Source organism: Pomacea canaliculata, linkage group LG5 (genome assembly GCF_003073045.1).
Source record: "Pomacea canaliculata isolate SZHN2017 linkage group LG5, ASM307304v1, whole genome shotgun sequence".
NCBI classification, from domain to species: domain Eukaryota; kingdom Metazoa; phylum Mollusca; class Gastropoda; order Architaenioglossa; family Ampullariidae; genus Pomacea; species Pomacea canaliculata.
In genome coordinates, this window is record NC_037594.1 from 10,638,934 (window position 1) to 10,652,144 (window position 13,211).

Below are 13,211 nucleotides of genomic sequence, written 5' to 3' on the forward strand. Positions count from 1 at the left end.
CGCCGTAGTTTGTTTGGCTTCATACTCTCTGGAGCTAATATTGCGAGGCAAACAACACACTGTGGCCGTTCTTTACCATCAACAATAATGTTTATGGATGTTTCCTGAATGCGTGCCTTTTAGATGTTAAAAAAAAAAAATAGAAAGAGAGGTGTGACTGGAGAGGGAGAGGGGAGTCGGGATGAGAGATTGGGGGGAGAGAGAGGGCAAAAGGCGAGAGGAGGGAGATTGGAGGCTTAATTGTTGAGAGGGGGATTGTGTTTTGAGTTTTGGAAGTGAGAAGTCACTGTATGCCGAGACAGTGTACTTGAATAGGGAGAAGAGATTTGGAGTTTGAGCCCCGTCACCACTCGGTTACACAATGTAAACTAATTTCACTAATACCGGTATAAGAAACTTTTAAAAAATGACCACCTTCGCGCCCCCCTTGTAGGCCAGTTTGAGAACCGCTGGTTTAATGAGATTGTCGTTGTGAATAACTTGGCAGGACAAGTCTCGTACAACCCCTGAATAATATTTATGAGCTCGGGTGGAATGCCATAGTGGATCATCAGCCTCTAGATGGCATCCCTGTCTACACTGTCGAATGCCTTCTTAAAGTCCACAAAAGTTTTATAGAGGACTGCTACTCAATAGACTGTTCAATGATGATAAGGAGTCAGTGCATTATGTATCCTGGCAAAACGCTGCTTGTTCTGGTCTCAATCTCTTGTCTAGTGCCTTCCGTCTTTCTAGAATTATCATTGATAGGACTTTACTGGAGATGGACAGCAGCATAATTCCTTGCCAGATGTACTGGGAGAGGTCTCCTTTCTTTGGTAACTTGACCAGATGGCCTAGTTTCCAGTCCATTGATACTAGATCTTGTGTAGAAGGGGCTGTAAAATTGTTGCTGTTGTTTCTGGTTCTGCCTTTAATGCTTCTGGGGGTATACCATCCAGGCCTGCTGCTTTGTCACTTTCAATGCTTTTGATAGTTTTGATTTCTGTTTTATTGTGAGGGCTGGTGTTGATGTGAAGCTGCTCAGTTGCTGGTGGTATGTCAGGTAAAGATGGTGGATGAGGTCAATTCAGGATCCCGAAGTATAGAATAGCATTATCAAAAGCAGCTGACAAGTTTAACAACGCCAGAGATGATGCTTTGTCATCATTAATAAGGAGTAGATAGTTTAAGACTTTAAGAAGTACAGATTCAGTACCATGGCCTTTTTCATAAACTGACAGGAATATATGTTCTCTGAATATATTCTATGTTGCCTCTGCAAGAATTTGCAGCAGACATTGATTCGATAGCAAGTGTAAGCAGAAAACTGGAAGACCTTGCGAACAGAGTGACATTTCAACCACGGAATGAAGACCAGCTCAGGCTAGAAAAGTCCCTTTCCATTGGCAACTGCATAACCAATATATATATGTAAATGAGATAAGTATGTGGGGTCATCCTTTTTTTTCTGTGGCAGATAAATGCATCAGGATTTACAACAGCAGCAATGGCCAGATATGACTGGTGCTGCAGTAGCATGAAGTTTACTACAGCATGCATTTTGATCCAGTCATGCTGGAAGGATATGAAATATGGATGCTGAGAGAATCCAGGCATTTGAGAACAGATGCCTGAGAAGGCTATTCAAAATTTCATACAAGGAACACAACACAGTCACCTCACTTGTGGGACACCACAAACCACCAGGAAGGATGCTCAGAGATTGTTCTTCAACAGATCAAGGTACCTTTGAGAAAGGTCCACACCTGCAAACTTGCCTTTGGTTCCATCTGTGATTATTTGAGACTTGATGCCTCCTTGCATTCTGCTGGAGAGAATCTTCCTCTCCTGCAGACTCCTTGGATTCTTTCTGTTCCTAAGATTAGATTTGATCTTATAAAGACAGCACCTGTGACCTTGTGTTTGTGATAGATCTACCACAGTCTTCAAGATTTCGTGGGCCCCCAACTCAGCCTTACATGGTGAAGCCGCTCATCGGCCACTGGGGGTTTTGTGATGGCCACATGGGTCCAAAGTGGGTATCTCATCAGAAGCCCACCAAAATACCAGCCTCTCCCCCACTTTAATACCACCAGCAGGTGGTCTGCCTACCTCTACACCACTTTATCACTACCAAAATCCCATCCCTTTACCACCTTCATATGCCCCCGTGGGCCCGGCTTCTCATGCCGGGGGTGAACACCTAGCCTCTGGCTGGGTGACAAAGCTGGCCCACCCCTTTTTCTTGTGCATTTCTTTTTTGTACCTTACCTGGCCTTTTCATCTATATTATTCTTCAAACATCTCCCTATCATACTACAGTTTTTTTTCATTCCTGTCTTGTGTCTACACTGGTCTTATTTCTGTCTGCTTGTTTTCCATCATGCTTTTCTTTTGATGTCATTTTTCTCTCTCTGTGGCCTCCCCCCTGCGTTTGCCGTGCAGGGCAACCTGTGTCGGGGAAGGATGGATCACGGAGGTTGAGGTCCCTGATGGGTTGCGGCCCATCATACCAAAACACCTCTTTGGTTCGGAGTTCTCCTAAAGGTTAGTGTGGCCCACACCAATCAACTGGCTGGTGTCAATCTGGTCTTCATACTTAGAAGGCAAGAGTATATTCCTTCTGTATCCCTTGTGCTACCCTGCTGGAAATGCCCCAAGTGGTACTGCTTGGTCACATCCCCTTGTTGGACACTGATGGGTGGGTTGTGTAAGGAACGAACTGAATCCTTTATATCATGTCACCAAAAAAAAACCCAGGGAAAATGCACGAGAGGAGGAATCTTCAGATAGTGAAGATGAGGTGAGATTGCATGAGAAAGAATGTTGAAGATGGCCTGATCCCCTTTGCTTGTGATAGAGAGCGCAGAGCTGGCCCAGCGCCTTGTCTTCCACCAACCAGTTCTTGAAAATGTGATAAGTTTTAAATGCATTAGAGCTCAGGCTCGTATTTTTAAACAGGCAAGAAAACTTGCATGGCAGAGGTTTGTGTCCTCATTGTCCTCCCGCACCACTTCCCAACCAGTATGGGCGACCATGAGGAAGATAAAGGGAAGGTTTGAGACTGGCTCAATGGGCCATTTGCAGGTTGGAGACTGTTCTCACAGAGGCCAGGGATGTTGTTAATTCCTTGGCATCCACCATTGCTCACAACTCTTCCTCTTCTTACGTGGCATCTGTTTACAGGGCTGGCTGCTTGCCGTAATATAGCCTCGGTTGCTGACACGGCGTAAAACACCAAATCCCCCCCCCCCTTCCTCTTCTTACTAGTCTCCCGATTTCCATCACCTGAAATCTGTTCAAGAATCTTCTGGCTGTGACTTGTCTTCCGATAGCTTGGAAAAATACAATTTACGCTTCTCTCTCTCTGAACCGCAGCAGGCTCTTCAGAAGTGCAAGGACTCTGCACCAGGCCCAGACAACATTTCTTATCAACTGCTGACTCATTTTCCACATGTCTCTCCCCTTCTTCTTGACATCTTTAACTTTATTTGGGTGTCTCCCTCCCTCATAGACAGAGGCAGTCATAGTGCCCATTCCAAACCTGGCAAGGATCCCTCTGATCCCAACTCTTATCATCCTATTGCTCTTAATAGTTGTCTATGCAAAACTCTTGAATGCATAGTGAAAGCTTGGCTTACCTGGCATCTTGAGTCTCAAGGTCCTCTCTCCAACCTGCATTGTGGTTTCATAAAATGCCACAGCACCCTGGACCATTTGGTCCATTTTGAAACTTTTGTCAGGGATGCATTTGTCTGCAAAGAACATGTTTTAGGGGTGTTTTTTGATTTGGGGAAGGCGTACAACACTACCTGGAAGCAAGGTATTCTGTTGTACCTTCACTACGTTGGCTTCCGGGGCCGTATGACACTCTTCATCAAGAATTTTCTTTCACATTTCCTTTTTCAAGTGCAAGTGTTGTCTATCCTGAAGGATCCTCGGGAACAGGCAATGTGTGTCCCTCAGGGCAGCATTCTTTCTCCAACTTTTTTTCAACATAAAAAAAGATTCAATCTTGAAATCTGTATGTTCAGGTTTGGAGACCTCGTTATATGTAGAGCGGTCCGGTGGCGCAATAGTTAGCCAACTGTCACCAATACAGTGAAAGTTCGCTGCCCAGAGTTCATTTCTCGTCTCGGGCACGCTGTTCTTTCTCTGCATGTGACATCTGTTTACAGGGCTGGCTGCATGGCTGTAATATAGCCTCAGCTGCTGACACGGCGTAAAACACCAATTCCACCAACACCAATGTAGATGACTTTGCTCTGCATTTGAGGCCGATCCCTACCATGTATCGAACGCCGGCTTCAACTATGCGTAAACGCTGTACAAAGGTGCCTGACAGAAAATGGCTTAAAATTTTCTCCTACGAAGTAAGTATCCACTTTTGCAGACTGAGATTATGCTTCCAAACCCCTCTATTTCTGTTAATGGCAAGATACCCAGTGGTCCAGGAAGTAAAATTCCTTCTGGTCATCTTTGACTGTAAACTGTCTTTTCTCTCGCCTTGGACATTCTCAGAGTAGTTAGCCTGGTCAGCTGGGCAAACCACACGATCCTGCTTCATCTGTATCGTGCCTTGGTCTGCTGCAAGCCAGACTACGGATCCATCATATATGGCTCTTCTCAAGAGTCCTACCTCAAAATTCTCAATCCTTCAATCCTGTTCATCATCAAGGGCTCATCTGTTTGGGTGCCTTCTGCACCACTCCTGTACAAATAACAGAAGCATTATGCATGCTCAGGGTCGCAAGGAAGTCAGTTCTGAAAAATTCGTTTTAAGCGTAGACTAAGGTGGTAAGAGAATGAGAAAGGCTGACTGGTAATCTGTTCCAAGTTCATGGGGCTTGGAAGAAGTATGGCCACATGTCTTTGTCTTAGTGAGACTCGGAAAAGCTTTATTAGTGTCAGAAGATGAGCAAAGAAGTCGTGCATATAGATGGAAGCGAGTTCAAAGAGGTACTTTGGACCAGTGCCAGGGAGCAAAAGAATGGAAAGGTGAAACAATGGGGTGTATGATTTGATATTGTTGCCATTTGAGTCATTAGCATAATCTCATTGTTGCAGATAATTTGTTGTAGTGATGTTAAAACTTTTTTGTTTCCTCCAACTAATTATAAGATGTAGTTTGTTGATTGGGAAAGGAACTGTTTCTTTCAAGACTCCTGTTCAAGAATAATATTTAAAACCTCCTCTATATAGGTTTTTACCCCTTAGGAAATTTGTGAATATGTGCTACTGTTCTTAAGAACTTACGAATATTGACATTTTTAAAAAGCTGTGCAACTTGAATTACATGTTGTGCCATAATCATATAGGTTTTAACCTCATCGGTTTCTTGCACGTCAACCACTATTGCGTTTTTTGCCTTCCTCTTTTCCTTTCATTGTTTATTGGCTTCAGGTGTGGCCTCTTGATCTGCTTGTCTACATATAAATATGCTTAAAAACTGATGGATGGAACAAGATTTTTTATAGGAAAGGTGAGGGTTCTGGTTGTAATGAGACTTCTGATGAAGCAGCTGCCTTTATTAAGACTGCATCTATTAAGATAGATTTTAAACATCTAGCCTTGGGTGTTGCATTCTTTTGAGATTAGGGTCTGACATTCTTTATAGACTGGGCAAGGGGCACTTGAAACTTTATATGAAAGAGGAGTGGCTATATTGTCCTTGTGATTTTCTGGAATCTTGCCTATAGAAACTGCTCATTTATAAAATCATCAAGTACTAGGACCATCAGAACATCACAAACAATATGGATTTTCATCTTTTGGCATACAGCTCAGCTGAGATGCCTAGATAGCTCACCTCATTTCCTCAGTATTCCCCAGGTGCTTAATAGAATTCTGTAATATGACTGCAGGTGGGTACAGTCAAGGTTCCACAAAGTTTTCCTTCTAACTTTTAATCTTTTGCATTCTTCCTAAGAGCAGCCCCTATGCTCTTGTCACATTGATTTATGCCACTTTACATTTAAGCATCATTCATTAATTTGTAAGCAGTAATCTTGGACAAAATGCTAGTGCACAACATGCTTTGTTTTAGTTTTATTGCTGTCTTTTCATGGCTTCAGAAAACCCTAATTTTTGCTTTTTTGACAGGCTGATAATTTTTTACCCCATTCTTCTGTCTTAGCAGCAGTCATTTTTTTTAATGTTGATGCGTGCACAACTTGCACAGCATTTAAAATTAACCCTGTCCATGACTACTCCTAGAGCATAGCTCATAGCAAAACTCCTTTTGTGCCATTTACTATCAAGAGAAGAAACTATAAGATTAAGAGGTGGTTCCTTACTAACATCACGCCACCATTAGTGTCTGTAAACTTCATATACATCTTCAGCTGAATCAGTCAACACATTGTCAATATCATTAACATTTTTGTGAGATTGAAGTTGTCTTATCTAAATCGGTGTATTACTTATAGCACAGGCCTTTCATTTATAGTGACATAGGGGCGAGAATGGCAAACACAGTGTCATGCAATGTATGGCTTAGAAAAGTCAGAATGGATGAAACATTGGTTATTTTTAGCATCAGCTTGCAGCTTAGATGAAAAAAAATCTGTTAGGGTAGGCATGCTGTTCAACATCAAAACATTTTTAAACCTTATCTTTTATATAATTAAGTGTTCTAATTATGTTTCATTTTGAACATGTGACTCCCAAACCACAATTTTCTTGTGCCTCCTCTAACCTTGAAAGTGCTTTTTATTTTTTTTATTTTTTTTTTGCCTGTTAAGGGGATCTCATTTCCAGTGAACTCCTAGAATAATCTTTGTGATCCTGCAGGTGTTAACTTGTATTTTATTTATTTTATTGAAAGATGTGTTTGAACACACAGCCAGCCTTCTGCACATTCTGTAAAAAGTTCTCTCTTAAAACAGATATCAGGATTTTACATGGATAAGTTAAGATTGAGAAGTTCACAGCCAATGAGGACATTGGACCACATGCCAATTGGATAAATTACATGCACAAATGTGATGCAGATTTTGATTTCTTTCTGTGCATGCTAGTGTTTGTAGGCTTGTATCTTGAGAATGGAAGAGGAGTGTTTCCGAATTTTGGAAGACAGAATCTTGTACTGAGCTTTGCCTAGTTATTAGGAAAAAAATGTGTACCCACTAGACCTTTACAGGTTATGGGCTTTCAACAGCAGAGTGTAACATTGCTGACAAAAATGTGATAGGGGATATGGGTGTACAATCAATAGGTTATGTAGCCTATTGGGTTTTAAATTTTGTGTGGCACTGTACCAAGACAATTTTACAAATCTCAAAATATGGCATACCTGGTGTAAACAGTGCAACAAAACAGGCGGTCCTCGACTTACGACATTCCGTTCCTACGTCGCTCATAAACTGATTTTCACTTAAGTCGGAAAATTTTACGTACAAACTGTACGTAAATAACATACTGTAAGCACTTATCCTATCCTAACACAGTAATTATAAAAAAAAACCACATATAAAATAAAATAAAAATAAATTTTATGTAAATATAAAATACACGAAGTTTGCATTGCGACGTTTACGATGCAAAATCACTTAAGTGGAAATGAGGCTTTATACAGTAAATGGGAGATGTGTCATAACTACGAAACATTGTAACTTGGGGCTGACACAACCCAAGGACCGCCTGTATGGGTTGCAGGCAGAAGGACTATGCCGCAACGTAAAATTTGGTGCCTGACTAAAATTTCTGATATTTAAAAAGCAGTGTTTCAAGGATTGGTAACTGTATAACCCATAAAAGGCAAGTTAAAATCGCAGCAGCTCAGTTATGGCTCTTGTTTCCCATGTCCCCACAACACCACTCACATTGCATTAAAAGACCCCAAAGTATCGTGTGCATCTTTTCCAGGCTGGGAAAAAGGTCATTTCATGGTTAAGTACCATGAGTTTCAACTGCAAAAGCAGTGAATTGTTGTGGGAGGATTTTTTTTTTTTAATGTGATTTTATAAGAACACAGTCCTTGTAGGAAGATGTGCATTTTGTTACCCAGAGTATTTAAGTAGTTGAAAATAATGTCATCAGTTTTACAAACATACCATTAGGCAGATCAGTCGGCACAGTCATCAGATTTGTGCATTGTACAAATTGTACTTATTTTGCTAGCATAAAAATCAGTTCTGTTCTAGCTGAATATTCCCCTTTGTAATGTTTGCAGATGGATATGCTGACGGTTAAACCTTTGTTCCCCATTTTCAGGTAGACAAGTTGACTGTTACTTTTTTTTTTCCAGTCCAATGTGCTGATAGCATGTTTATAGAACCCCTGTTAATATTGTGCATCTGTTCTGCTGTGTTTACACCAGCTGCACAATTTTTATCCCAAAATCTTGGTTCATTTATTGTTGCTTAGCAAATTCACAGTTTCTTTATCTTTTGTTCAAAAGTTCTCAAATGCAGTTGCACTCTTGGTAAGCCCATCAGTATTGATAATAGCATGCAGTTTTGGATTTGTATAAGAAAACTTTACAGCTCCAAACTTAATATTTTCAAGAAACACGTGTCTGTAAAAATAAATGACGAATGTTTCTTTTATTGTGATAGCATTTTTTTGTCCAGAATTTCACTAGACATTTCCATCAAATTTGCCAGTTCGGGGGAACAGGAGTCTGCAGAGACAGTCTTCTATATGTTGTCATTTGTGTCTTTCCATCTGCTTTAAAGGGTTTTTGCTTTAAAAATTATAATTCCACACTTAAGCCCATTGCCTAAGGGTCAGGGGTGCTTTTAGGGAATATAGATTAAGCAAGAATGTGTAAATGTTGATGCCTTCCATGAAGTCACTTTGTGCTCCAACTGTTTCGGCAACAGCTTCATGCATGAAATATTGGTTGGAAGCCTAAGGTAAAATGTGTTGTGATCTGTAAGGGCTTTGCCTTTATAGTTGGAGAAAATTGTTAACCTAAGAGGTTGTCCTTCAGTAGTAAGTACTGCTCTGTACATAATGGGTGTTCCCTGGATCTGAAGGGCATGGAAAGCATGTAAACGTAGTTATAGAGCGACTATTTGTTGGTGTGAACCATATGCTTTACTGTTCCCCCCCACATTTCCTGCATGTTATACTAAATTTCACAGGAGTTGTTTGTGTTTTTAATTTTTTTTTTAAAGTGCTCACACAATGTTTATTCACCAGTTGATTTTGTTCTTTTAGAGGAAAAACCCTTTTCAGACTAATTATTTTGACAGGTTTTATCAAGAACCCTTTCCTGTTTATGAACTTAGAATCTTGTGACTTAAATATTGTGCTTCATTGCCTATCTGGGATGGGAGTGAATTTTCCTTTTCCCATCACTGTGACAGAGTTGATCATGGTAGTTTACTGACATAATGATTTTTTAAATGTTTTCACATGGATTAATTTTTATTAAAGTGAAGTAATTTTGAAGTAAAAATGCTCCTATTCCACTTTTACATTACAGACATTTGCCAGAATGTTACTTTTTGACATCCTTGTTTCTATTGTGTGTGTTGTTTTTTTTCTCTTTTCAGATGCTAACATTCCTGCTGGAACTGTCCTGTTTACAAATGGTGTTCCCTATACTTACCAGAATGGAATGGCAATTTTTCAGTCACCAGAAGGGACTTTCCCAGTACCCCAGCCTCAGGTGAGATTTCTGGTATGGCAAATAACACGTGGGAAATAATGCTGTCCTTTCATGTTTCAAGGTGTTTGAGACCAAATTATCCTCTTCCGTTTATTGTTTTGAAGCTACGACTTTGACACTTACTGTGCTGGCAATGGCTATCCAACTGTATTCCTGTTGCAGGAATACTATGCAATAAATACTCTAGCATTATACATTTTTCTTTCTTGGTGGAACTTGTTTATGTGGCTGAGTAGTTTGCCAAGATATGGAGCCTTATTTCTTTGACTCTGTGAGAATTTCCCTATCCTTGCATTTTTTTTTTTTTTGGTGCATTAACATAATTATAATGCCATTACTTGAAGGACAAGCATTCTCCATTTTTCTACAGGAAAATCAAATTTCTTATACATGAGAGTGATTGTTCAAGGGCATGAACTGCTTTTTTCGCCAGTAGAATCTGTTACCTTGAGTTAAGGGCTGATGTGCATAAGCGAACTTAATACATGAAGCTTAAGTTAGCAGACTTAACTTTAGGTACAGTAACTTGGTGTGCACAAGACAACTCAAGTCCACTAAGTACAAAATTTCTTACTGAACTTTAAGACTGCCCTCCCCCAGGTATAAACCCTAACTTAGCTGAGGGGGGGGGGAATTGGTGTTTTATGCCGTGTCAGCAGCTAAGGCTATATTACGGCAAGCAGCCAGCCCTGTAAACAGATGCCACGTGCAGAGAAAGATCAGCGTGCCCGAGACGAGAAATGAACTCAGGGCAGCCAACCTTCACTGTATTGGTGACAGGCGCTAACAGCGCTAACCGTTGCGCCACCGGACCGCTTCCTAACTTAGCTGAGTCGGGCGACTTAAGTTATCACATTTCTGATTTCTTCGTGTGAAGAGTGACAGAAGATGGCAGCGAGACGACTGCGCTTTAGAATGATGATGATAGGACATTTGAGGAGGGAACGTGTGCTTCGTGACAGACACAATCCTTGTGACTTGTATGATCCATGATATAGCCCTAGTTGCTGGCACAGCATAAAACAAACAATTTGACCTGTATGACGACGTTGAACTCTACGCTTGATTTCGCTTTTGGCAAGTCGATATCGTACCTGTGCGATTTAATACAGGAGGACATCGACCACCCTGGCTTTTAAATTTGACCATTTTTAAAAAAAAATTTGGGCCCATTCCCTTTTTTGCTCTCCACGAGCACTGATGGCAACTGCTATGTCTTTCCACAGCTGATTTTTTTTCTTCGCGGTCCACGTTTTTGAAAGTGTCGCAAAAGCCCTTCTTTATGCTCTTCCACCAAGCTGATGAGAAGCCGAATCTCACAATCCCTCCAGTTGGCCGTACGGTCTTTCTTTTTGGTAATTGTTTCCATTTTTTCAGGCAAATACCTCAATCTCAAGAGATAGAATCGTGGTTGAAAAGGCTGAACAGGAGCAAACATAAAAGCGTAACGCGCGAACAAAGCGATTGTTGATTGGCTGTTTGTATATAAATAGCCAGTGATGTGAGAGAATCCCCGGCAATTCCGAAAAGGACAAGAGGTCACTGTCTTGACCCATTTCTTAACTAAGGAAGCAGCTGAATCCGCTCGTGCACACCGACGTCGATTCTCGCCAGCCACGAACTCAGCTGAGTCAAATTTGCGGTTAAGTCGGCCAACTTAAGTAAGAAATTTAGGTTCTCTTATGCACATCAGCCCTGTTGTTTGAAAATTCCTGTGAAAAAGGAAAAAGCAAAAGAGAAACAGATGTGCTATTTCTTGATGACAGCTGAGATGGTAGGCTTCAATTCGATATTTGGAGAGGACATTAGTGAACTATTTTACCCTCCACACACGCACACATACATAAAAAGCAGTAACCGGTTTGAAACCAGGGCTGATGTGCACAATACATTTTAAAATAGACTGCTTCTTAATGTAAAATAAATTAACTACATTTTGAAAGAAACAGCTTGTTCATTGGGTCACTGGTCATTGCAACCCAAACCATATCATTCTAGTCACATCTGCCACCTACCAGGTTGAATTGACCATGTCATAAACCACATCATGCTAACACTGAAAGTCAGATTGATCCAGGTTCACAAGACTAGTTAATCTCCCATGTCAAAAGTAGTAATTAACAAACATTGCCAACAGAGCCAAGAGTTGTTGGAACAAGTTCAGCCACTGTCTTTGTCATCAACATTCTTTATCAACATGGAGGTCTAAACATATGTGCAGAAGTTCAGTTAAAATCTCGCAATAGTAGATGAATATAATTGTTTCATCATTTTTTTTAAGCCTTTATCATTATTCTTTAGTTCAGAGGTAATAAACATATATATGCAAATGCTCAGTTAATACAAAGACAAAGTGCTGGTATGTTCATTTAGCTTTATTATGGGTCGAATTGACTTTTAGCGTTGATACAACATGTTATTGTCATGGGGTTGATTTGACTGGGGCCTGGAGGTCAGGAAAACCAGGGCATCATGGCCACTCTTACACCTATGATATATTTGTGCATTCTGAGATAACTATCTTTGCCTTATCCCTGCATTGATGAATGAGTTAGCCCCACTAAAACCAGGAAATTGTGTTTCATGTGCACAGCTTAAACAGGAAGTGATACTTGTTTTCTCTCTGAGCACATTTTGGAATCAACTGTGATGTGGCACCTCACAGAGTTAAGAATCAGTGTGGAAGTTTACAATTGCCATCAAAGAGTTTTTTTGGGAATTATTATTGAAAAATTACATTATAAGATTTTGGCCATGTTGGTAGGGTACCATTAAGGCTCATTTGATCACATTGTCAATGCTGAATGTCCCCTTGCACTGTGTAAATGTGAGGTGGCAGTGTGATCAACTTTGAATGTCAATCCAAACACCAGCATGTACAAGTGCAGGAAATGTGAAGCCAGTACTCTCTGTCCATATCCTAACATTAAAAGATGCCATTCTGTGAGCAGTTTTATAGTGCTGTGCACTCCAGAATTTTGCTAATAGTGTAGGAAACAAAAAAGGGATACGTTTTTGCAATTTAATTTTTTTTTTTAACAGTAACACGTGGCAGCCATTGAGACTACTGAACACTCTTTCTAAAGAGATTTTAGATTATAGAATGTTTTTCAAATGAGCCTGAATGGTACCCTTCCAACGAGGCCAAAATCTTATAAGAAATTCTATAATCTAAAATCTCTTTAGAAATTGTGTTCAGTAGTTCTGGTTGAAAAATGAGATATTAAATATTCAATTCTGCTGAATGAGATAAATAATCCTGAAAAAAAGGAATTCAGTGTGCTTAAAGGTTTAAATACAAAGTAAGCTGAATAGATTCTCAGGACTGTTCCTTTCGAGGTTATTAATGAGAAAATAATGATGTAGTCCTTGGCTTTAGAAAATCTTTATTTCATTTTCAGCCAGCTTATACCGCAACAGTTATGATGCCACAGACACAGACTGTGTATATGACACCACAGTATTCACCTTACCAGACGGTAAACCAATTTTATTTAGTTTTCAGATAATAGATTTTTTTAAATATTTTTTGGTCTTACTTCGTTTTAGAGATTGGCTTTAGGTAGCAGATCAAATTTGCAGCAAAATATGTGGTCAGCCCTCAGCATGT

At 40.2% G+C, this 13,211-nt stretch overlaps 1 protein-coding gene across 6 annotated transcripts in view; it reads left to right on the plus strand.

The window, feature by feature from the left end:
* Nucleotides 1-1,466: 1,466 nt before the first annotated feature.
* LOC112564654 overlaps nt 1,467-13,211 on the plus strand; it is a 28,787-nt gene continuing 17,042 nt past the window's right edge. Inside the window, exons 1-3 of one of the 6 annotated variants that reach the window (XM_025239618.1) lie at nt 1,467-1,725; nt 9,486-9,601; nt 13,003-13,080. In XM_025239618.1, coding sequence (XP_025095403.1) covers nt 1,575-1,725; nt 9,486-9,601; nt 13,003-13,080 — 345 coding nt within the window. In that variant the 5' untranslated portion in view covers nt 1,467-1,574. Of the gene's footprint in view, nt 1,726-8,009; nt 8,197-9,485; nt 9,602-13,002; nt 13,081-13,211 lie in introns of those variants that run through there. The other 5 variants (XM_025239619.1, XM_025239617.1, XM_025239614.1 and 2 more) reach the window with 5 other exon arrangements.